Below are 25,766 nucleotides of genomic sequence, written 5' to 3' on the forward strand. Positions count from 1 at the left end.
ATACCCATTTCTTGAATTCCTATATCAGAAGGATTAAAAAGTATTTCTGGAACAGCAAATCTCTCATTAGCCAGACGAAGAATTTGTTCCCCAGATTTGTATTTTCCACTTAACACCATCTCTTCCCTTGGCTTAAAGAAAAATAAGATTAAAAAGTTTAAGCTACATTATCTAGTCTATATGACTAGTAACATTTAGTAACATGTTATTACTAATATATTACCATGTTCTTGGAAATTTCAGGATTCTCAAAAGTTAGAAAAACCTGTCCTTCTCTGTTGCCTAAACCACATAAAAAATAATTGCTTACTTTAATGTAACTATTCCCCAAAAGATGATCTGGCCATATTCCTTAAAACAAAAAGAAGGGAGCCTGGGTGGCTCAGTTGTTATGCATTTGCCTTTGGCTTGGGTCATGATCCTGGTCATGATCCTGGGATCCTGGGATCCATCCCCACATTGCGGACCCGGCTCCGTGGGAAGCCTAATTCTCCTTCTCCCACTCCCCCTGTTTGTGTTCCCTCTCTCTGTCAAATAAATAAATAAAATCTTTTTAAAAAATTAAAAAAATAAAACAGGAAGAAAAGGAGAATAGAGGAGAGGGAATTTCTTTCTTTCTTTTTTTTAAAGGTTTTATTTATTTATTTGACAGACAGAGATCACAAGTAGGCAGAGAGAGAGAGAGCGAGAGAGGAGGAAGCAGGCTCCCGCTGAGCAGAGAGCCCGATGCGGGGCTTGATCCCAGAACCCTGGGATCATGACCGGAGCCGAAGGCAGAGGCTTTAACCCACTGAGCCACCCAGGCGCCCCGAGGAGAGGGAATTTCTTAACCTACCTATAATAATAGGCCAACTTCAGTTCCTAGAGAACAAAGAATATACTCTAAAAAAAACATTTAATATATCTTACATCTACTTCCACTCTCCTATGTATGCATGTATGTATATATGTATGTATTTTTAAGTAAGCTCTACCACCAACATGAGGTTTGAACTCATGATCCTGAGATCACAAGTTGCATACTCTATAGACTGAGCCAGCCAGGCACTCCCACTCTCCTGTCCTATATGTTTATTGGACCGTGTAACTGTATTACATCAAGATCTCCTCTTTCCCAGGCAACCCCTTTGGGTACCCTCCCTCCTTGGGAGCTCTATATTATCATTTTGCTATCACTCAATGAAACTTGCTTTGCTGCCCCCTCCAAAAAAATAATTCCCCTTCCCCTTGTACAAAACAACCTAAATATTTAAATTCATTTATTCAATTTTCAGAAATCAATTTTGAAATCCATGGACTTCATCAATCAAATTTTCTTGTTATTTATTTTCTGCTGAGCTGTGTTCTTGAAAGGGCCAGAAAAAATAATCTTCTACAACATTCTGCAACATTAAAATAATGGTCCTTCCAATTTTACTAAGAATCATCAGCTCTTCTAGGTTCAGTTATAGATATTCATTTGCAATTATACACACATGGCATAACCCAATCTTTTATATAAATAAAAAAACTTAAAATATATGAAAATATTAATAATTAGTAAAGAGTAATATATTTAAAGATTATAGATCCCTTAATGTAATCAGTCATCCTTTCTCTGCCCAGATTTTTTTCTTCCTTCAAAGAGGCTTTTTCTGACTTCCAAATGAAAGGTCCCTCCTTTATTCTCCACTATCACTCTATATTATCCTTCATAATTTACACCATCACATACCTACCATCTAGCACATAATGAGTATTCAATAAATTCTTGAATAACAGTATGCAAGTCAACCATGTGCCATTCATTGTATTCAGCATTTTATATACATTATCCCATTGAACACTCACATAATCCTGTGAGGTAGGCATATTTTCCTTTTATTAATGATGTAATTAGGTTTGGTAAGGATATATGACTTGCTCGAGATCATTCATCTAATAACTAAAAGCACATACAATATATTCCTTCCACTACATTGCCTCTCTTAACCTGGATATAATTCTGAATTCTATCATTTGGAATTTAGAAATTCCAAGTTTAAAACACTATTCTTAAGAATATCCAAAAATTAGAGGCACCTGGGTGGCTCAGTGGGTTAAGTCTCTGCCTTCAGCTCAGGTCATGATCTCAAGGTCCTGGGATCGAGCCCTGCATCAGGCTCTCTGCTCAGCAGGGAGTCTGCTTCCCCCTCTCTCTCTGCCTACTTGTGATAGCTCTCTCTCTGTGTCAAATAAATAAATAAAATCTTTTTAAAAAAGGATATCCAAAAATCACACAATTTTCTTAATACTTTAGGAAGAAAAAGGGAACTCAAATTACTTTTTACCCAACACACTACTGTTACAGTAGTAAAGAGGAAAGTATCCTCTCAGAGTAGTCTTCCTTCTCAGGCAGAAAGAAGTGTCTCCTACAGATTTATAAATTCACTTAAAAGTGATACTGGCTTGAGTTTAAGGGATATAACTCATTTTGTCAACACTCAAAATAAGCTGAAAAAGACAGAGACTTGGGAGAAATTCAGCTGACAAAACATTAATGATTATGTAGTCCATTACCCAGATTTTACAGAAGAGAATCATGTGATTATCCCAGGCTCAAATATCTAAACCAGTGGAAAGAGCCAGAACTAGAAATTTCTTGTTGAATGTTGGCTCCAAAACCATCAATAAGTAATGTGGAACTACAAGTAGTTTCTGTTTTAAGAGTTTAACTCCAAAAAACATTTTTTTTAGACATGGACAAAAGGACTTTATAAGGGCTGCTGAGAATTGCTATTTTAGTCAATGTAGGCCATGATTACTACACAGTCTCATAAATTTTGTTCTGATACTGTAAAAAAATGATCAATTTAAATTACAATGACTCTGCAGAGTCTACTGTAATCATTAATCATGAGCCAGATTTTCCCAATTTAAGTCCATCAAGTACGTTACATTTCAGTAGGTATCCCCTTTCTGATAAGAGATAAAATTGGAATTCGTATCAGTTGTAATCAGTAGCAATATTACAGAGATTATTACTGTTACTGTTGTTATCATAAATACTAGAAAATGAAGGCTGTATCTTTTCCCAATTTAAAAATATTCTTGAATAAACTATCAAAGTACAAGTTTTAACAATATCCTAAGTATAAGGGCTCTTAAATAATTATAATTTTTTTCATTTTATGCAGTTATTGTTTTTCTAATTTCTTAAACATATATCAACTTTCATCAGAGTTGTTGCATATCAGGTAACAATGAAGGTGATTAAGTAATAAATAAAAAATAACACTTTTTTTTTTGCCTTTGGAAAATAACACATTTTAGGATTAATCCTAACATAGACTTGGGCCACCTGTGTGTCTCAGTGGGCTAAAGCCTCTGCCTTCAGCTCAGGTCATGATCCCAGGATCCTGGGATGGAGTCCCACATCGGGCTCTCTGCTCATTGCGGAGCCTCCTCCCCCCATCTCTCTGCCTGCCTCTCTGCCTACTTGTGATCTCTGTCTGTCAAATAAATAAATAAACTCTTAAAAAAAATCCTAACATAGACTAAAATTATTTCTAAAGCTTGAGATTACTAAGATATACACATAATTTTGTTTGTATTTTGGTCTTATTTTTTCAATATACACATGATTTAACATGTATAGGTAGTTCTTGAACATGGGTTTGAACTACATGGGTCCACTTAAATACAGATTTTTTTTTTATAATACAGTACTATAAATGTATTTTCTTTTTCTTATGACTTTCCCAATAACATTTTTTTCCTCTAGCTTACTTTCTTGCAAGAATATAGTATATAATGCATATAACATACAAAATACATGTTAATCAACTTTATGTTGTCAGTAATGCTTCTGGTCATCAGTAGGCTAATAGTAAAGTTTTTTGTGGGAGCAGAGGGTGTCCAGGTATATGCAGATTTTCAATTGCATTGGGGAGGGGGATGTTGGTTGGCATCCCTAACCCCTACATTGTTTGAGGTCAACGATACTGTGAAAAAATTATAAATTTTAACATTAATCAACTAAGGAAAAGCTAACCTATTATTTTTGAATTAAAAACTCAATGTAACATTCCACTGTCTGGCAAAAGTCCAGGCCAACTGAATCTGTCCACTCAACTGATAACAAGGAGTCTAAACTGAGTTAATGAAGCTTGGCCTATAACCAGTACTAATCACAAGCCAAAGACCAATAAAAGAGCTGCAAATAATATGTGGCATCTGCATTTTTTCTCCAAAGATGATGAGTAAAGCAACTGTCACTTGGAGGAATAACCACATCCCTACTGGCTCACTGTGTAAGGTACAGGTTTGAGAAAACAGGGTTTATACTTTGGCAAGGAGAAAACTGGCTGCATTTAGTCCAGTAAACTAATAGGGTGTCATTTACAGGGCAGGAGAGAACTACATTAAAAAAAATTGTTTTTTCAAGAAAAAAACATTTTTCCCAGACTTAGCTGAAAGTGCAATTATCTGAAATAGATTTTTTCTAAGATTTTATTTGTTCACTTGATAGAGATAGAGATTACAAGTAGGCAGAGTGGCAGGCAGAAGGAGAGGGAGAGGGAGAAGCAGGCTCCCTGCTGAGCAGAGAGCCCAATTCCAGGACCCTGTAATCATGACCAGAGCCGAAAGCAGACGCCCAACCAACTGAGCCACCCACACTCCCCTGGAAGAGATTTTTAAGAATAAGTTTTCAAACAAGGATATCCAGGAACAGGAACTGAGAACATATATATAGATTACTTTTCAAGTGCCCTGGGTGATTCTAATGATCAGCAGGTTTGGAGAAATTGGGAATCACTGAGAATTTACTGAGGGCTCATCCCTGTGAAATACAGATTACTTTACCACCATTAACTCTATAAAATGCGATAAATTATCCAGAAGGTATTTTATATAACTGGAGTGTTTTAATGATATATGAAGATGGGGCTGTCTATGTATTTACAGTTTTCGTCATTCCCAAGGAAAAAAGTATACTTTTGATATCCTAAAGAGGACTTGGGCTTCCAATTCATGAAAAGGCAACCTGATCTCCCTATCCCAACTCCCACTTTCAAAACCCAACCTAGGTCCTTCCACAAGCATCTGTCTCTAAGAACATTATAGAGTGATTTCAATTTTATGAGCCCTCTTCAGAATTCTGATTTGTATTTCACCTCAATCATATGCCCCCAATTTTTTTTTTAATTTCAGGCATATAAAGAAATATAGTTAATAGAAGTATAAAATTAAAGAAGTACAAAACCCATATATCCATCAACTAATTTGATACTTTATAAATTAACACTCTTATTTTTAATTTGGTGTTATTACTCACATACAGTTTTATACTTTTACTTCATACTTAAATTACTCTTCATAAATTGCTTCATAAATTACTCCACACAGCCTGAAAATGTACATATCTTCCTAAAAATCGCCTAAAGACACCATCATGTCTTAGATGTTTTAGACAGAAATATGTTTTTGAGATGTATACATAACTATCATGTAGCTCCACTTAATTTTCACTACTGTTTATCTTATAATACAAATACATCAACATTTATTTATTTTCGTCCAAGAGTGGATATTTGGGCTCTTCTCAATTTTTCACTCTTTTAAAGTATACTGCAATAAATGGTAACCTAAATATTTCCTTATGGAAGCATGCTTAAATTTCTGACCAAAGATTTTTAACTTCCCAACACTCTTCCACCAAGTCAGCTAAAAGGCCAATCTTCGCATTTACCCAAACAGAAGTGATATTTCACCTGAGCCGATCAAAGGTAAGGAGAAATAATTTTAACATCCAAGATGAACTACTTTTCAACACTTTGAAAGTACACCAGATTTTCCCCTTTTCTACTACAATTTGATCATATCAGATGGAACAAGTAAAATTCAGCCATGTCGGCTATTTTGATAACTTTCACAAGGCAAATAAACAACTCTGAAATGGATTTAAACTAATTCTTAAGAAAATAGAAAAGGATTAACTAGAATATAAATAACAATATGATTTATCTCCAGATTCTTCCCATGTGCTATCATTCAGCTGATGGTTCTTTCTCTAAATAACTTTATTAATGAGGTATTAATCATTTATACATTTGTGTCTGGAGAAACAAAGAGCAGAAAAGCAGTTCTCAACAACTCTACCAAATCCAGCTAGATGTTTTTCTTTTCTTTTTAAAAGATTTTCTTTACTCAATGAAACAAGATGGGATTGGGAGGGAGACAAACCATAAGTGACTCTTAATCTCACAAAACAAACTGAGGGTTGCTGGGGGGAGGGGGGTTGGGAGAAGCGGGGTGGAGTTATGGAAATTGGGGAGGGTATGTGCTTTGGTGAGTGCTGTGAAGTGTGTAAACCTGGCGATTCAGAGACCTGTACCCCTGGGGATAAAAATATATGTTTATAAAAAATAAAAAATAAAAAAAAATAAAATAAAAAATAAAATAAAAAATTAAAAAAAAAAAAAAAAGAAAGATTTTCTTTACTTATTTGCCAGAGAGACACAGCAAGAGAGGGAACACAAGCAGGGGAAGTGGGCGGTGGGGCGATTGGGGGAGAAACAGGATTTCCAGCTGAGCAGGGAGCCTGATGTGGGGCTCGATCCTAGAACCCCAGGATCATGACCTGAGCCGAAGGCAGATTATTAACAACCGAGCCACCCAGGTGCCCCCAACTAGATGTTTTTCAAATCTATCACATCAAGCAATGTCATTAAGGATTTTAAAAATTACCTTACAAAAGCCCTTTTTAATTGTACTGAAGTCAGGTAAAACATAATCTATCATTACTGTATTTTCTTCTCCTTTCAACCTGGAAAACAGAATAGAGACTTGTGAAATAATTAACTTTGTGTAACATTACCCAAGAATCAACTTTCTAATTCTTAGATTACTATTATACATACTTTGCAATATCCATATCTCTATAAAAATCCTGAGACACATAGCACACATCTTCTTTCACTTGATTAATCACATGTGTTTCATCCATAACATGTAGCTGCCTAAACAGAAATAAAAAACTGTAAAATGTGAAATGGAAAAATGAAATATTTTTGCTGGAATTAAATCTTTGGGTAACTCACTTTTTAAAATATTAAATTTTTGAATGTGTAAAATATTTTCAACTTTATAGAATAATCACATTTCCATTATATTTAAACTCCACATTATTCCTCTGAGAGCAGATATTAGTCCAGTTTGCAGAAAGAAACTGAAAATAAAGGCTTTAAATATGGTAACATTTATTAGAGAGCAAACTTTTTCCTTCTCCAACCATTCTGAATGGAATTTTGCTAAAATAACTTAACCCTCTCACTTTCTTTTCTGATCATAGTAGTGAGTTAGCACATAGTAACTGACACATAGTAGATGTTTAATAAATATTTGATAACTGAACCCAAGAAACACAGGCTTAATGAAGAAAACAAAGATGCTTTTAAAAACAAAACTGAAGAAAACACAAACAAGTGGATAGTCCATGCTCATGGCTTAGAACAATTAATGTTATTAAAATGTCCATACTACCCAAATCAATCCATAGATTCAATATGATCCCTATTAAAATGCTAATAGTATTTTTCAGAGAACTAGGGCAAATAATCCTAAAATTTATATGGAACAACGAAAGACCCTGAATAGCCAAAGCAATCTTAAAAAAGAACAAAGCTGGAAGTATTATAATCCCAGATTTCAAGATATACTACAAAGCAACAGTAATCAAAACAGTATGGTAACTAGCAGAAAAACAGACACATAGATCAATGGAACAGCACAGAGCCCAGAAATAAACCCATGCTTATATTAATCTATGGCTAATATAGTCTCTTCAATGAAGGATGCTGGGAAAACTCACTCCATCTACTAAAACAAACTCAAAATGGACTACAGACCTAAATGTGAGATCTGAAACCAAAAAATTTAAAGAAAATATAAGCATAATCTTTTGGACATTGGCTTTAACAACATTTTTCTAAACATGTTTCCTCACACAAAGGAAATGAAAGTGAAAATAAACTATTGGGAATACACTGAAACAAAAGTCACAGAGTGAAGGAAACCATTAACAAAATGAAAAGATAACCTACTGAATGGGAGAAGATATTTATAAATGATACATCTGAAATGATTTATCGGATAAGGGGTTAATATCTAAAATACATAAAGAAATTTTAGAACCCAACACTAAAAAAACAAATAATCTGATTAAAATGGGCAGAGGACCTGAATATAGACATTTTACCAAAGACAACATACAGATAGCCAGAAGATACATGAAAAGATGCTCAATATCACTATCAGGCAAATGCAAATCAAAACAATGAGATTATCACCTCATACCTGTCAGAATGACTAGTGTCAAAAAGATAAGTTACAAGGGTTGAAACAACATAGAAAAAGAGAAACTCATGCACTGTTGGTGGGAATGCAAACTGGTTTATCTACTCTGGAAAACAGTATGGAGGTTCCTCAAAAAATTAAACATAGAAATACCATACAATCCAGTAATTCCACTACTGGGTATTTATCCCCTCAAAACAAAAACACTAATTTGAAAAACTATATATACCCCTGTTTATTGCAGTATTAGTTATAATAGCCAAAATATGGAAGCAACTCAAGTGTCCAATGATAGGTAAATGAATAAAGAAAATGTGGTAAGTAAACACACAGAGAGAGAGACACATACACACATAATGGAATACCAAGGAGCCATAAAAAGAATGAGATCATGCCATCTGTGATAATATGGATGAACCTAAAAGGTTTTATGCAAAATGAAGGAAGTCAGAGAAAGACAAATACCATAAAATTTTACTTATATATGGAATCTAAAGAATAAAACAAAGCAAAAACAGACCCATACATACAGAGAACTGGTGGCTGCTGGAGGAGAGAGGGTAGGGGGATGGACAGAACAGGTGAAGAGGAATGGGAGGTATAGGCTTCCAGTTACAGAATGAATAAGTCACAGGGATGAAAGGTACAGCATAGGGAAGATAGTTAATGTACTGTGTAATAGTATTCTATGGTAACAGATGGTAGTTACATTTATAGAAAGTACAGCATAGCATTGTCAAATTCCTAGTCCTACACCTGAAACTAATGTAACATTGTGTCAACTATACTTCAATAAAAAACATTAAAAAAGATAACAAAAATATGAAATTATTTGAATATTTATCTCTACACATATATACTACAAATACTTTTTGTTTTAGACTCAACATCATCTCCATTTTCTTATGCTATTATTCTTTTAAAATATGGTTATTTACTACCCTATAATATTTATTAGAGGGACCTATTAAAATGTATTTATTAATGTTCCTAGTGTTGGAAGTTTAAATCAGGGAGGAAAGATATTTGTATGTTTATGAACGTGGACTTTGGCTTTGTTGTTTTTTGTTTTATTTTAGGATGGCTCTATGCCCAACATAGGGCTTGAACTCATGAGCCTGAGATCAAGAGTCACATACTCTACCAACTGAGCCAGCCAGGTGCCCCAAAGACTTTGGCTGAATCACAACTTGGCAACCAAGTTACTTTACCTCTTTGGGATTCAATCTCTTCAACTCTAAAAAGGTATTAACAATAAGATCACCGACTTAATATATCTGTAAGAAGTAAATGACTCTAATTATACATGTAAAGTGTTTAGCATAGTCCTTATACTCAATAAGTAAAAGACATTATTACTGCTTCCTTTTTGCTTTTTGTTATTTCCATACACAGCATATTCTACCTTAAGATTCACTATTGCACCAATGAGAAGAAAAGATGATAATTAAACTATAACAATTCTAAGGTACCAACAACTGGAAGATCCATCCCAACTAGAGATGTGAGAAAAGTGTAACTCAAAACTGATGCAATACAGGTATTTTTATCTGTATCTCTGATTATCTCATTATTTATTCATACTGTAGGACACAGAATTTGAAATACTGTTTGTATCTTGGTGTACTGCCAAACTGTTTACCAGAAAAGTTATTTCAAGTTATGCTGTAATCATTAACAGCCAGCATCACTATCTGCAGCATCTTCTTTTTTGTTTTTAGAACATCATGTTTTGAAAAAATTCTATTAATTCAAGTTCTAAAAGTTGTGGCATTTTAATTTGTATTTTTCTACAAGGAAATGCCATGAAAAAGAGAAATTCTTATTTAACTCATATCTCCCAACCTCCTAAATAAATGCTCAATAAATGTTTTAACTGAATTTGTAATTACTTCAGATACTTATCATTTTTTATGTCTGAGAATTATCCATTTATATCCTTTGACTGTATGTAATTCTAATGATTATCTATCTGTGCCACAGACTATTTGTTTTCTGAGAATCAACTAGTAGCCATTTTATACCAAGGTAGTACTTTTCTTAAGGACCGGTAAGAGCCCTTAATATATTAAAGATAACAACCCAGTGTCATATTTGTTTCAAGTTTATTTCTCAGGTTTCTATTTATATTAGTTTCGTTTACAAATGCTTGAAATCAGTGGTTTTCCAGACCAAAAGAGGACAAAGAGGGATTAGAGTGCTGATAATATTCTGCCTGAGCTGTGTTCTAGTTACTTGGGTATATTCAGTTTTTAAAAATTCACTGAGTTATACATTCAAGGTTTGTAAACTTTTCTGGATATATGTTTTACCTCAATAAAATATTTTTTCTTTAAAGTGGTATGTCAAGGGCGCACCTGGGTGCCTCAGTCAGTTGAACGTCTGACTCTTGGTTTGGCTCAGGTCATGATCTCAGGGTTGTGACATCGAACCTCACATTGGGCTCTGTGTTTCAGCACAAAGTCTGCTTGAGATTCTCTAACTCTCCTTCTCCCTCTGCATCTCCCCGCTGTTCCTGCTCTCTCTCTCTCAAATAGCTTATTAAATAAATAAAATCTTATTTATTTATTTGAGAGAAAGAGAGAATGAGTAGATGGGAGAGGCAGAGAGAGAGGGAAAAGCAGGCTTCCTGCTGAGCAGAGAGCCCAATATGGTGCTCTATCCTAGGGTCCCAGGATCATAACCTGAACCAAAGGCAAAGTTAAACAACTGAGCCACCCAGGCATCCCTAAATAAATAAAATCTTTTTTTAAAAAAGGTATAGGAAAATTATATTCTTTATTATTTCTTCGACTATTTTTTTATCACTTGTCAGCTTTTTGGCTAAGATCAAGTGTATTTCTTCTACTATTTTTATTCTTAACAACTCAAATATTTTCCTGTTGCGGCTTTATTTTTATATTTAAATCTTAAACCCATTTGGATATTAGTGTATGAGCCAAAGGAAAAATTTTCTCCCAACAGCCAACTTTCCCTGTATCCTTTCCTGAATAATCAATAGTATATATTACGTTTTCTTTTACAGTGTTTGATTCAAAATTAACTATTCACTCTCTCTGATCTATCATTTAATTCTCATCTAAGTATCACTTTATTACAATTTTAAAATGCTTTATCATCTACTGATAAAGTCTCCTTTCACTATTCTTCTTTCCCATAACTATATCTTTTTAACTTTTTATTTTTATTTTTTTAGAGAGACAGAGCACAAGTGTGGTGGTGGGGAAAGGGCAATGGGAGAGGGAGACAGAGGATCTTAAGCAGTCTGCATGCTCAGCATGGAGCCCACCACAGGGCTCAGATCATGACCTGAGCTGAAATCAAAAGTCGGACACACTTAACCGACTGAGCCACCCAGCTGCCCCTCCCAAATACTATTTCTAAGTATTCTTGCCAGGTTGTTCTTTTCAAATTGAACTTCAACAGACTTTCTTTTTAAAATACATGAACTTGGGCATCTGGGTGGCTCAGGTGGCCCTCTGCCATCAGCTCAGGTCATGATCTCAGGGTCCTGGGATCAAGTCCCGCATCGGGCTCTCTGCTCGGCAGGGAGCCTGCTTCCTCCTCTCCCTCTCTCTCTGCCTGCCTCTCTGTCTACTTGTGATCTCTCTCTGTCAAATTAAAAAAATAAAAATTATTAAAAAAAATAAAATGCATGAACTTTTTCAGTCATGAAAGGAAGGAGCAATGATTTAATACACAGGTCATGGACTCAAAACTGTGTAGGTTCTGGTTAACGACCTCATCTGTCTCAACTTTCTGTGCCTTTCAAATTTGTTGCTTCTAATCTGATGAGGATAAGGGAACTAAATATCTAAATCTTTTGAAATGGAGCCCAATTCTGTTTGGTTCTACAATAAATAACATCCACATAACCTTTCCACCGTATATGCCATTTATGAACCCTCCATTTTTAGAATTAATATATAAGCAAGGCAAGAAGACTTAACTATGGTAAAAAGTCATATGTAAATGTTATCTCAATAATTAAGAAATGGTATAGCACTGTTTAATGAAAAAAGTCACTGTCTAAAGATTACATACTGTAAGATTCTGTTTCTTGAAATAACAAAACTATAGAAGTGGAAAACAAATTAGAGATTGCCAGGGGTGAGGGGAAGGAGTTCCTTTGGAGAGATGGAACAGTTCTACATCTTGACTGTGGTAATAGTTACATGATCTATACATGGGATAAATACACAGAAATGCATGTAAAAAATGGTGAGAACTGGAAACAATACTGTATTAGTGTCATTTTTATCATTTTGATACTATATTAGTTATATATTAATAAGATTACACAGGGCTCTATGTACTATTCTACAACTTCTTGAGGCTGTAATTATTTCAAAATAAAAAGTTTTTTACAAATGCGCTAAAGCTGGGTAGGTTGGATTAGGGAAGTAGGTCTCTTCTTAGGGGTAATGAAAATGTTCTAAAAATGTTCTAATACATTAAAACCCACTGAAAATGTACACTTTAAATGGGTAAATTGTGGGGTGCCTGGGTGGCTCAGTGGGCTAAAGCCTCTGCCTTCGGCTCAGGTCATGAGCCCAGGGTTCTGGGATCTAGCCCCGCATTGGGCTCTCTGCTCGGCAGGGAGCCTGCTTCCCCCTCTCTCTCTGCCTGCCTCTCTGCCTACTTGTGATCTGTCTGTCAAATAAATAAATAAAATCTTTTAAAAAAAAAAAAAAAAGGTGAGGGGCGCCTGGGTGGCTCAGTGGGTTGGGCCGCTGCCTTCGGCTCAGGTCATGGTCTCAGAGTCCTGGGATCAAGTCCCGCATCGGGCTCTCTGCTCAGCAGGGAGCCTGCTTCCTCCTCTCTCTCTGCCTGCCTCTCTGCCTAACTTGTGATCTCTCTCTCTGTCAAATGGATAAATAAATAAATCTTTAAAAAAAAAAAAAAGGTGAATTGTGTGGATATGTATCATAGCTCAATAAGGCGTCTAAAAAATAAAGGTACCTCTGACAGAAGAAAGAAGGAAAACATGGGAGGAAATGCAGAAAGAAATGCAGATTCACTTATTTTCTCATATGACATAGAGGGGAGGTATTGAAGGTGTCATACCAGCCAAAATTATTGTAGTGATAAATTGAGATTTAAGAATTCTACTTATAAAACAAAAAAGTATCACTTAAGTTTTTAAACAAAATAAAATAAAAAATAATACCATGAATAAAATTTAGGAAAGGGAGAAGAGTTAGAATGTGGTAGTACAATAATTCCACATCTTTTAATGATGGATAGTCAGCTAATATTGGTTAATTCAACAAGCAGAACTAACAGTACATTATTAAGGCTCACAGAGACTAAAATTATAAGAGATAAATACAGTTTAAAGACCATACTTTGTGGAGAATGCAACTGACATGAGACAGAAAGAGGAAGTAGAGATTTATTTTCCTTAAATACATTTGTTTTATAATGTGTAACATTTAGAACTTCTTATAAATTCTATAATTTTAAAATATTAAACTCCCGGGGCACCTGGGAGGCTCAGTGGGTTGAAGCCTCTGCCTTCGGCTCAGGTCATGATCCCAGGGTTCTGGGATCAAGCCCCGCATCGGGCTCTCTGCTCAGCAGGGAGCCTGCTTCCTCCTCTCTCTCTGCCTGCCTCTCTGCCTACTTGCAATCTCTATCTGTCAAATAAATAAATAAAATCTTTAAAAAAATAAAATAAAATAAAATTTTAAATTTCCTCGAATTTGGAAACATCCAAATTTTGATGGACACTAGCATTTCTTGTGCTAGAACGCTTTTTTTTCTCTCTCTTTTTAATGAGCTGTACACCTACTGTGCGGCTTGGACTCATCACCCAGAAATCAGGAGTTGCATGCTCCTCTTCTGAGCAGCCAGATGCCCCACTAGAAAGCTCTTCAATTTGAACATCATTTGTATTTATGTATGTGATATAGTTTTTAAAGCAATAATATAGAATTATCACCTGAAGTTACAACTAACGGTTAAAAGATAATTTTAAATTACTTTAAAAAGTTCATGACCAGCAGCCACAAGCCGCTCCCCCACCACCCCATCACCATAAATCAAATAAGTATTACCGGTAAGAGATGATCTCCTTTAGATGATTGGTTAGGAGTTTTCCTCCCACATTTATCCTAAAAAGGGAGAATTCAAATTCGGTTCAGTTTATCACACCTTTCATTCAGTTTTAACCTAAGAAAAACATGAAAATTGAATACAACTCACCGAATAATTGCTTCTTTTTTCTTTTTACTTCTACAGTAAGGAACTATATGTGTAAAGGAATATCCACTATCTACAATGATACAGCATAATTCAGAAGGATTATCTCGAAAATACCTATGTGCACTGAGAGCACCAGCTATTTAGAAAAAGATAAAAAAAAAAACCTGCATTAAATAAAAGCACACTTAATTTAAAGCAATAAAGAGAAGCAACAAATTAAGACAAGCACAAAAACAAAAACCTTCCTTTATTTCTATATGCTAATTTAAAACAATATTCCTAATTGTCACAAACTCTCTACAGCATTTAAACTACAACATCACATTTTTGTGGTAAATGTGGATAAAAATATTTTGTGATCAACTTTTAAAGGTAAATAGTCATGACTTAATTATTTTAACATCATAACTTAATTATGAGCATTTATTACCTGCTGGGCACTATTCTCAAAACCCCAGCACAGAGAAGTTAAGCAATATACCCAATGTCATACAATTAGAAAGTAACAGAGCCAAGATTCAAACCTAAGCAGTATGATTCTAGAGCAAGGTTTCTCAACCTCAAAACTACTGACATTTGGCGCCAGGTAATTCCTTGTTGCTGGAGGCTTTCCTGTTCACTTTAAGATGTTTAGCAACATCTATATCCTCTACCCACTAGATGCCAACAGCACCCTCTCAGTTGTGACAACCAAAAATGTCTTCGGACATTGCCAAATGTCCCCAAAGAGCAAAATCATCCTTGAAGAACACTGTTCTAGAGACTGTGCTGTTAAGCATTATAGCACAATATCACTCATATATATTTAAATACTTTCATTATACTGTCACTTAATGTAATTTTAGCCTTTCATAAACTTACTTCTAGATGCTATTTTTCAGACTCTTTTCCCATATATTGGCAGGCTAAGCTATTAACATTATTTCAATCAATAATAATAATGACAGCAAACACATCAGTGGCAGAAAAGGTAACTACCTCAGAAACAATAATCTTTTAGAAATTAAAAATATATGGCTAGTGGGGCACCTGGCTGGTTCAGTCAGTACAGCATGTGACTCAGGGTTGTAAGTTTGAGCCCCACGTTGGACATAGAGGTCATTTAAAAAAAAAAATGTGGCTAGTAACTTCATTAGGGAGAAAATAGTGTGCTAGTAAAAAGATAAAGTGAGAAAATCTGATTAGATAATCTCTAAAAGTCCATCTAGTTTTTAAATTCCATGTTTTATTTTCTTTAAATCTAAAGGAATATCACCCAATATTCTTTTATTTTAAGTGTTTCTCTTTACCCTATTCATATCCATCCATATTCCCATTACTTAACTGTAATGAAAACTTTAACTCACCATTTACTCTTAAGACTGCTTGGAACTGATATTCTTCAAACAGGATTTCATTCATTGATTCTTGAATTGAAGTGAAGTTAAAGTATGGTTCTGTAATAATAATATTGGTATCTAAAAAATCAACCTATGAGAGAAAAATTTCCACAAGTTTTATAATTTTGTAGTTATAAACACTCATTTCACATATATAAACAAACATATTAAATTCTTACAATTATCCTAGATGGCAAGTCTTATTACTAAATCCATTTAATTGGCAAACTGAGGTATAAAAGAGTTGAATAAGTTACCAAGGTTTATTTAACTAATTAGGGACATAGCTAGGATTTGAACCCAGAAGTCTGATTATAGAACTCATGCACTTTATTATTTAATTTTAACTCTTTTAATGGTAGCATTGATAAAATGGTACTATCAAATTGTTTGAAGATCAGTATGCAAACGTAATGAACAATATTAACTACAAGCATTAGGTATTTTGTTTTCAAAGTTAAAAGGCCAGAAGCTTTAGCATATTTACTGTTTATATAATTCTCTCCCACACTCTTAAGAAGTATTAAAAACAGAGTATTTGCTCACTATACCTAAAGTTATACTACAGACAGTAAAAGCACAAAATCCTCACATAAAAGTCACAATTCAGGTATGTAGACCAAAATATTTTATTGTGAAAATAAAAATGAGATAGTGAATTAGTCTAATAATAGTAGACATGTAGACAATCTTGAGTTTCATACAGACTCTCGTAACCTCAAATTCCATACTTAATTAACATTTAAAAAATCAAAACTAAGAACAGTGTATTAGTGACTTAAATGTATACTAGAAACATATTCAAAAGTTAAAGCTAGATACCTCAATTACCTTCAACCCCAATCCCAGACTCACTCTCTGGAATCTGCCCTTGGCTTTTCCTGATACTGCCTTATCTCTCCTCTGAAATAATGCCACTGCCTTCTCAATGCCCTCTATGCCTCGGTTTTCTTTTCACTCTGATCCGTCTTCTGTACTGCTAGCAAGTATTTTTCTAAATCAGAAATCTGATCATCCTCCCCAGATGTATTTCTCACCACAGAAGTCCTCCCCTCCATGACTTGACAGTGCTTATGAAATAATGTCCATACATTTGCAATCTCATCACTCCTTCCACCCACCTTCAATGTGTGCTGGTAAATGTTCAACAACCAGATCTCCAGGGGGGGAATAAAAGTCCTGATTTGTACAGCTTACCACTTTCTGTGTTATAAATACTGTCATAATGGCTGATTTCCAGCTCTCCTGAAGTCACCAAACTCTGAACGCAGAGTTGGGAGGAGATGCATGTATTTGGTTCTCATGAGCAGGTATGAGCTAACCTGCAGCATAAGACTATTCATTAAAAATTCTGAGTCTATTCACTTTCACACCATGCGCTCTTCCCTAACAGATTTTAGCACAAATAATCTCAAGCATGTATTACTTTTCATATACATGTATATTTTGGTAGTATATATAACTTTTATAGAAGTTAAAAATATGACTGATATAAATACACAGTGAACATGTGCAACAGATCTATTTAAGTCATATTAAGGCGTAAACTAGCTTTATATCCTATCCTGTTGGTTCTTGCATTAACATGAGTTCATAACTCTTATTGCTGTAATTTTTCATTTGCATAAGACATGGAAATAGAAATTTGAATACATACTCTAATTTGTTACCTGATACATTTCTTTTCCAAAAAGGTAATCCCACACTTGTCTTTGAACATCCCAATTCACCAAGTAGCCCTAAAAAAATTCTTGTATAAATTATCACAAATATTTGAATAATTTTAAAAATCATATTAATATATTCTTTTTTTTCATATTAATATATTCTAAACCACTAATTTATCTTTATGGTTACTTTCACTATTCAAACATTCTTTAAGGAGATGCTACTCCACACTTTTTTTAAATGTGTTCATCTCATTTAGCTATAACATAAGTAAAATTCAGTACCCACAATCAGTAACTAAGTCATGGCCATTTATTGTTAACAAGACAATTTAATTTCAATTTTTGGTTTTAATAAGATCTTACTTAAAATTTAAATAACTTTTTCTCAGAGATCTAAAAATATTTCCATATATACAAAATCTTAATTATAAATTTAAAAATTGTCTTTACATTTAGGTCTATGTTGTTAGAAATGACATATAATTGAATTACCTTCTGAAAAGGAAGGATGTAAAAGAGTCCAGAAGGGTCCTTTATTTCATCTATCTGGTTAGCAGTAAAAGTTTTAAGACGTGCTGTTTTTGATCTGAACTGACAGTTAGGAATTACCCTATAAACAAAGAAATAAAACAATTATTCCCTAAATACTCACTTCCAAAAAATACAATTACTCTACCACCCTGCTCCATGACAAAAAATACCCACAATCAGTGTTTCTCATTTTGTCTTTGAATAATCAAAAAATGTCTTTTTTGGGGCGCCTGGGTGGCTCACTGGGTTAAAGCCTCTGCTTTCGGCTCAGGTCATGATCCCAGGGTCCTGGGATAGAGCCCTACATCGGGCTCTCTGATCAGCAGGGATCCTGCTTCCCCCTCTCTCTCTGCCTGCCTCTCTGCCTAGTTGTGATCTCTGTCTGTGAAACAAATAAATAAAATCTTAAAAAAAAAAATTTTTTTTTAAAGTTCTAACATGCACTAGCCTCTACACTGGACCCTTTATCTTTCTCAAGTAATCCTTAAGAAATCCTTCCAGATGGGTATTGATCCTGCCATCACACAGACGACAGAGCTTAGGTAAAGTTTCTGCTCTTTCTGGCTTTAATGTGGAAATCTTTTTTTTTTTTTTTTTTTTTTTTTTTTTTTAAGATTTATTTTTTTGAGAGAGAGCACAAGCACACAGAGGGAAAGGGGAGGGATAGGCAGACTCTCAGGGAGAGGCAGGTCTTGGTCCTGATCCCAGGACCCCGGGCTCATGACCTGAGCTGAAGGCAGATGCTTAACTGACTCAGCCACCCAGGCTCAGTGTGGAAATCTTAATACCACTCTGGTAAAGGATTTACAGGTTCAAAATTCTTGCCATTAAAACTAAGTCTCTAGGATTCCAAAGATTTTTAATTAGCAAGATGCCAACTCCCCTCTGAGTGCAGAGCCCAAACGGGCTCAATCCCAGACTCTGACAACATGACCTGAGCCGAAATTAAGAGTCTGATGCTGAACGCACTGAGCCGTCTAGGTCACGGGAGGACATGATTTTTGAAAACTGCACTGTAGCCAGTCTTATGGTTATATGATAATTTTAATCAATTTTCTATTCTTGATTATTCAGTTTGCTTTCCATTTTTTAAACCATATACAATGTCTATAATATAAAGCATCCTGTATTCGCTCTTATCAAACACTTCGAACTTACTGTGTCAAAGGATAAAAACAATGATACACACTCCCAAAACATTTTCTAAAAGACTAACAATTTACATTCCTTTGCGGTTTGACTGTTCGCATTGAAAAAGAAAAAAAAAAAAAAAGGAGGAAGGGGGGAATCCTCTGTAAACATAGACGAAAACATCTCTTCTTCTTTACATATACATATAGGACTTATCTATTTTATGAATGCCATTGTAGTGATCCTGTTAAATCAACTCTAATAACGAGGTCAGCTAATGAGCACTATGAAGGGCTTCGATTCGAAGCCTTCAACGTCTGCAATCGGTAAGACAACTGTTTTTAAACTCTGTAAGGGGAAGTCGCAGAACCCACTGAGGATGTGATGAAAGCCTCAAGAATATGTATATACATATAAACGTCCATGATTCCTGAGGGTTCATGAACTGTGTGCGCAACCCTCCCGCAGGATGGGCTTCTTTAGAAGCCTATTTTCCTGAGCTATTTCCTGTTACGCACGAGAGAACGTGGGAAACGCCAAGTCCCACTTCCGGGGCCGCGTAGCCTAAATGCACACCAAAAGAGCAGTTCAAAGCACCCCACTCAGCAAGCTCCAACCAGAGCATCACTCTGGCGCAGGTTAGGGCGACGTAGGAGCATTTGCAGTTGACTGTGATCCCGAGATGAAGCGTAGTCTCTCTTGTCCTAAGGACGGAGGCAACACTTACGACACATTTTCATGGCTGTAACCGATTTTGGCATTGTAGGCTCCGTTATCCAGCACTAAGGTCGTCATTTTAACGAGAATCAAACAGCAGCCGCTTCCTGCACCTGACCCTTCGGCTCCCTCTTTTTCCGGTACTCTATGGTTTGTTTGCAGGGCGGAGCGTGAGGGTGCTTCCGGTCTCCCTTAGCAACCGAGGACGCCGGAAGCCGGAGACGGCCTTCCCTCCCTGGGGCTCAGGTGGTTTGTGCTGTTCTCAATGTACTCCCTTTAAGTCGGGGCGAGATCCAACAAATTGGGACTGGCTCAGCGCTTTTTCACCCCTAGCATTGCGTATCTTTTCTCTACTTCGCATACTGACTTGGTCCTACAAGTTTATTCTAATCCCCGTGGTGAGCCTATAGCTTTGTGCCTGTGTTTGTATTTTCGAGTAGTATTCTCAGTGATATTTCCCAAGGAATAAAGTGCAAAACCATACACAGCGTGGAACTGGATAAGAAGTCTATTCAGCCTCATTCCCGCCAATGCCCATTCGACTGTAGGGCCCAACCACTCTTAAATTACAATTATGGTATTCTGTCAACAGCCTTGCTTCTCTGCTCATTCATATTATTCCCCTGCCTACTTGTTCTTCATAACACCGCTCCGTCATTCTTATCTAAAAGGATCTCTTGACATCTCACATCTTGACATCTGTTCTCGCTCTTAAAATTAAGTGCTCCTATGTGTTGTTGTAATGCCCCCGGCTAACTCCTCTATATAATAACGAATAAGAGAATGAATTTTGTATTACCATCCAGATTCCATCTCAAAATGGCTGTGATGAAGATAATAATGGTTGACACAAGTGCTTAATACCTGCGAGTAAACTTTCTAAGATGTTTATACATATATTAACTAACTTAATCTTTACATTTATGAACTATTATTGAAATCAAAGAGATAGTGATTAATAGTGCAGTCTCTTCATTCAAACTTCTGGGCCAAATGCTGGCTCTTACTAGATGCTGTAGACGGGCTAATCCCTCTATGCTTTAGTTTCCTCGTCTGCAAAATAGAGTAATATTAATAACATTCCCATGCAGAATTGTTTTATGAAGAGTAAATGATAAAAGTCAAGTATCTGGTAGTAGTAATCATTATCATCATCATTTTCATCTTTTTATCATGCAATCATTCTCCCTTTCTTTTTTTTTAAGATTTTATTTAAGTAATCTTTACTCCCAAGGTGAGGCTGGAGCTCACAACCGCAAGATGGAGAGTCCCATGTTCCACCAACTGAACCAGCCAGGCTCCCACATATAATCAGACTCTTAACTTGCATAAACAGCAAACTCCTTGAAGTCAGGCACTCTGTTCCATTGGTGTCTATATCCTTTGTATTAAAAAGTCATTAAATGTTCAAAGTTAATTATGTCCAATTTTAGTCATTGCATTTTCTCTAATTTATTTTTAAGTGTATAAAATCTCTTACTATGAGCATGTTTTATAAAACTTAGCTCATAGAACTGCCACCATTTCTGTTCGTCTCTCATCTTTTAAAATGTGTTACTTTCTGGTTATCAGCCCTTTGTCATTTAAGCTTCTCTTTTTGCTTTCCTCAACATTTACACGCTCCTTGATCAAGACAACTTTTTGCTCTTGGTTTCAGTTGACATTAAACAATGATAAAACCTAAAGCAGAATTTCCACACCCAAGTGTAATCTGAATATTTTCAGCCAGATATCCTAAGATAACTTCAATAGCAACAAATCTAAAACTGAATTTTTTCTCCAAAATTGTTTGTTTCACCTAATTACTTATCTATATTAATGGTGTATCCCAAGTCCCAAGCTAAATACCTCAACTACTTTCAGCCCCAATCCCTGACTTACTCTCTGGAATCTGCCCTTGGCCTTTCCTCTCTACACATTGCCTTATCTCTCACCTGAAACATCTCAATGCCCTTTCTGCCTCTGTTCTCTTCTCATTCTTATCTGTCTTCTTTATTGCTAGCACAATTATCAGCAAGTATTTTTCTAAATAAGAAATAATGTCCATATATTTGCAATCTTACATCTTACAGTGTGTGCTGATAAATGTTCAGCAACTAGATCTATGGTGGGGTTGAGCCCTGATTTGTATGGTTTACCACTTTCTGTGTTATAAATACTGTCACAATGGCTGATTTCCAGCTATCCTGAAGTTACTAAACTCTGAATGCTGATCTGGTAATAGATCCACGTAATTGGTTCTCATGAGCCAGTATGAGCCAGCTTTCAGCACAAGACTATTCAGTAAAAATTCTCAATCTAGTCACTTTCACACCATGTACTCTTTCCTAACAGATTTTAGCACAAGTCATCTAAAGCATGTATTACTTTTGTTAAAATACAATTCAGTTGAGTAAATTTGAAGATTTAATTGGTTTTCCTTAAAGAATTATGACTTTTCTGAAGACTCATAAACCAGTCAGTATCTAATCTAGCAACTAGACGGGAACTCCAAGGAGAGGTGTTGTACAAAAATGGAAGGTCTTTATAAGAAGAAGGGTGGCACAAGAAGTTATTTGCAAAGGAAAAGAAAGGATATTTTCAGACAAGATCAGTTTTGAAGGGGAAGGGCATGAAGTCGTATTAGTGGATTACCTCATGTTCCTTTTGGGGGAATGGAGAGGGCTCTTGTGACAGATTATTTCATTGGTGCTGAGAGAAAACTCCTAAGGGGTTAAGACTATATTTCTGAGGGAGGTTGAAACTTTAATTAGGTTAGTTATTAAGTATCAGCTTTGTGACATGACCTAGCATAAATGACTTCACTTGGGCCTGATGGGTTTTTTTTCCTAACACTTTTCATATACATGTATATTTTAGCAATGTGTAATTGTCATGTGAAACTGGGTTTGTCTCTTCATAGGTGTTGAGCCGAAAGACACAATTAAGCTAAAAAATAGGAAAAGGAAACATTTCACTTACAACAAGTGAAGGCGAACACCAGGAATCTTTCCCAAAGCAGAGTCTCTGAACAAAATTGGGGAATTTATAAGCTAAAGGTATAAGTATATCCATGAATGGGTTTTTGAATGTGGAATATTGCATGGAATTGGAGCAAAAGTTATTTTAAGGTTATAAACATTTATTTTAAGATTTCCATGTCAAAATGGGAAGGGCAGCAGGGGTCAGCATCATCAATTCTCTGGCTCTAGTTGGTCTGTGTCCAGGTGCTCAAAGGAGCTTAGATTGTGTAAAGATAACTCAAGTGTATGGATCAAGTCAATCTTCACTTTTCCAATTTTTTTTAATTTTAATTTTTTTTTAAGAAAGCATGTGCAGGAAGGAGTAGAGGGAGAGGGAGAGAATCTCGAGCAGACTCCCTGCTGAGAATAGAGACTGAAGCAGGGCTTTATCTCAGTGTCTTGAGATTATGACCTAAGACAAAATTAGGAATCGGACATTTAATTGACTGAGCCACCCAGGTGTTCCTGGTTTTTTATTTTTTAATATTTATTTATTTGAGAGAAAGAGAGAATCAGTCTTTACTTTTGAATATGATTAGGCTGTCTCCTAGACTAATCGTGGCTATTTGTTCTCACATTGTTTCATAAGATGACTGGAGGCCTAAAATGATCTTCCTTCCTTCCTTCCTGTCTGCCTTCCTTCCTTCCTTCTTTCCTTATGTGTGGATGTCATTTCGGGGCTTGAATTCAAGACCCTGAGATCAAGACCTGAGCTGAGATCACGAGTCAGACGCTTACTGACTGAGCCACCCAGGTGCCCCCTAAAATGACTTTTCCTATGTGAAGGATGTTGTCTTTTTCCAGGGACACTTAACTCCTTCTTCTATAATTTTTAAAAGAATTAAAAATAGGACTTTGCTGTAAGTACATAATAAACATGCAGCAGATTATTTAAGTTATATTAATGAGTGAACTTGCTCTATATCCTATTTTGTTGGCTTTTGCATTAATTTGAGTTGGTAAATCTTTGGTGTACATTGATTATATATCTGTATGACAGTCATGTTTTTAACTTTTTGGAAATTATACTTTGATAAATAGCAATTAATAAAAATGTAAAGGGGCACCTGGTTGGCTTAGTTGGTTAAGAAACTGACTTTGGCTCAGGTCATGATCTCAGGGTCCTGGGACTGAGCCCTGTGTCAGGCTTCCTGCTCAACTGGGAGTCTACTTGGCCCTCTCTCTTTACCCCCCATGCTCTCTCTCTCAAATAAGTAAATAAAATCTTTTTAAAAATATAAATCAATTGGGTGCCTGGGTGGCTCAGTAGGTTAAGCCTCTGCCTTCGGCTCAGGTCATGATTTCAGGGTTCTGGGATCGAGTCCCACATCAGGCTCTCTGCTCAGCAGGGAGCCTACTTCCCCCTCTCTCTCTGCCTGCCTTGCTGTCTACTTGTGTTCTCTCCCTCTCTCTGTCAAATAAATAAATAAAATCTTTAATATATATATATAAAAATTAATTTAAACACTGATTTTATAGTGGCTTTGACATACGTTCCCTTAAGCCAGGGAGAGAAAAATTGAAAGTGTATTTTCTCGGGGTGCCTGGGTGGCTCAGTGGGTAAGGCTCTGCCTTCAGCTCAGGTCATGATCCCAGGGTCTTGGGATCGTGCCCTGCATCGGGCTCTCTGCTCAGTGGGGAGCCTGATTCTCTCTCTCTCTCTGCCTGTCTCTTTGCCTACTTGTGATCTCACGGTCAAATAAATAAATAAATAAATAATTTTTAAAAAAGGAAAATATATTTTCTCAATAAAAAGATATTTGTAAACACCAATAAAAACTCTGTAAAAACCACAGACTCAGCTTAGAGTGAGTTGCCCGCAGGAAACCAAGACTTAATTGCAGTTTCAACCTCCCTAGGTGTGGAATTTCAAGCCATTGAGCCTAGAATTTTCTGGTCTGCACCAATGAGGTGATCTATCACATGGTCCCTCCTCATCCCAGGCCACATCTCCCTCCCCACAAGGAAGATAATCCACCTAATAGGACTCCTGGCCTTTCCCTCTTAAAGGAAAGTAACCTTTTCCTTTGCCCAAAACAATCCTTTCTCTCTCTTTCTTTTTTAGCTAATAACTTCCTGTAAATTCCTTCCTATAAATACTTGACGTTTTTGTACAATTCCTATCTTGGAAGCTCCCCTGTACTTGCTATGTGGGATGATCCCCAATTCATGAATTGCTTAAAGCCAATTAAATTCTCAGATTTGTTCAGTTGAATTTTTCTTTTAAACTACACTACAGGGGCGCCTGGGTGGCTCAGTGGGTTAAGCCTCTGCTTTCAGCTCAGGTCATGATCTCAGGGTCCTGGCATCTAGCCCCGCATCAAGCTCTCTGCTCAGTGGGAAGCCTGCTTCTCCCTCTCTCTCTGCCTGCCTCTCTGCCTACTTGTGACCTCGCTCTCTCTAATAAATAAATAAAATCTTAAAAAAAAATAAACTACACTACAGCTATAATTATTGTTATGAGATTCTTTAATACTTACTACTACTTTGAAAAGGAATCCGTATTTTGTTCTAGCCACAACATCAGGCAGCTGACATTTATAAGCCATGAACTTTGCCAATTCCACCTGCCCTGAAACATCTTCTTCCGGATAGTGAATTAGTAATAATAGTTTCCATGCTACTGTGTCTGGCACTCTCTTAGGTACTCTTTTAAGTACTCATAAGTACTTATTTAACCTTCATTAGCTTGGTTAATCCTCACAACAACCATCGTGGAGGCTGAGAGATTCCATACTTTATGATCATATAGCTAAAAACCTGCAGAGCTAGGTATATTCAAATCTTGGACTTCAAGGTCAGTTCTAGTAACA

General features: G+C 35.9%; 1 protein-coding gene across 1 annotated transcript in view; it reads right to left on the reverse strand.

Annotated features, from left to right (window-relative positions):
* Nucleotides 1-20,094, reverse strand: part of ACTR6 (actin related protein 6) — a 24,732-nt gene extending 4,638 nt beyond the window's left edge. The window contains exons 1-9 of the mRNA XM_059404650.1: nt 19,962-20,094; nt 18,065-18,182; nt 17,573-17,641; nt 15,870-15,993; nt 14,524-14,659; nt 14,376-14,432; nt 6,882-6,980; nt 6,709-6,787; nt 1-131 (exon numbers count right to left, since the gene is read on the reverse strand). Of these exons, the coding sequence (XP_059260633.1) occupies nt 1-131; nt 6,709-6,787; nt 6,882-6,980; nt 14,376-14,432; nt 14,524-14,659; nt 15,870-15,993; nt 17,573-17,641; nt 18,065-18,182; nt 19,962-20,029 (881 nt within the window). The 5' untranslated portion in view covers nt 20,030-20,094. The remainder of the gene's footprint in view (nt 132-6,708; nt 6,788-6,881; nt 6,981-14,375; nt 14,433-14,523; nt 14,660-15,869; nt 15,994-17,572; nt 17,642-18,064; nt 18,183-19,961) is intronic.
* Between the last annotated feature and the right edge of the window lie 5,672 nt (nt 20,095-25,766).

This window comes from Mustela nigripes, chromosome 6 (assembly GCF_022355385.1).
Source record: "Mustela nigripes isolate SB6536 chromosome 6, MUSNIG.SB6536, whole genome shotgun sequence".
Taxonomy (NCBI): domain Eukaryota; kingdom Metazoa; phylum Chordata; class Mammalia; order Carnivora; family Mustelidae; genus Mustela; species Mustela nigripes.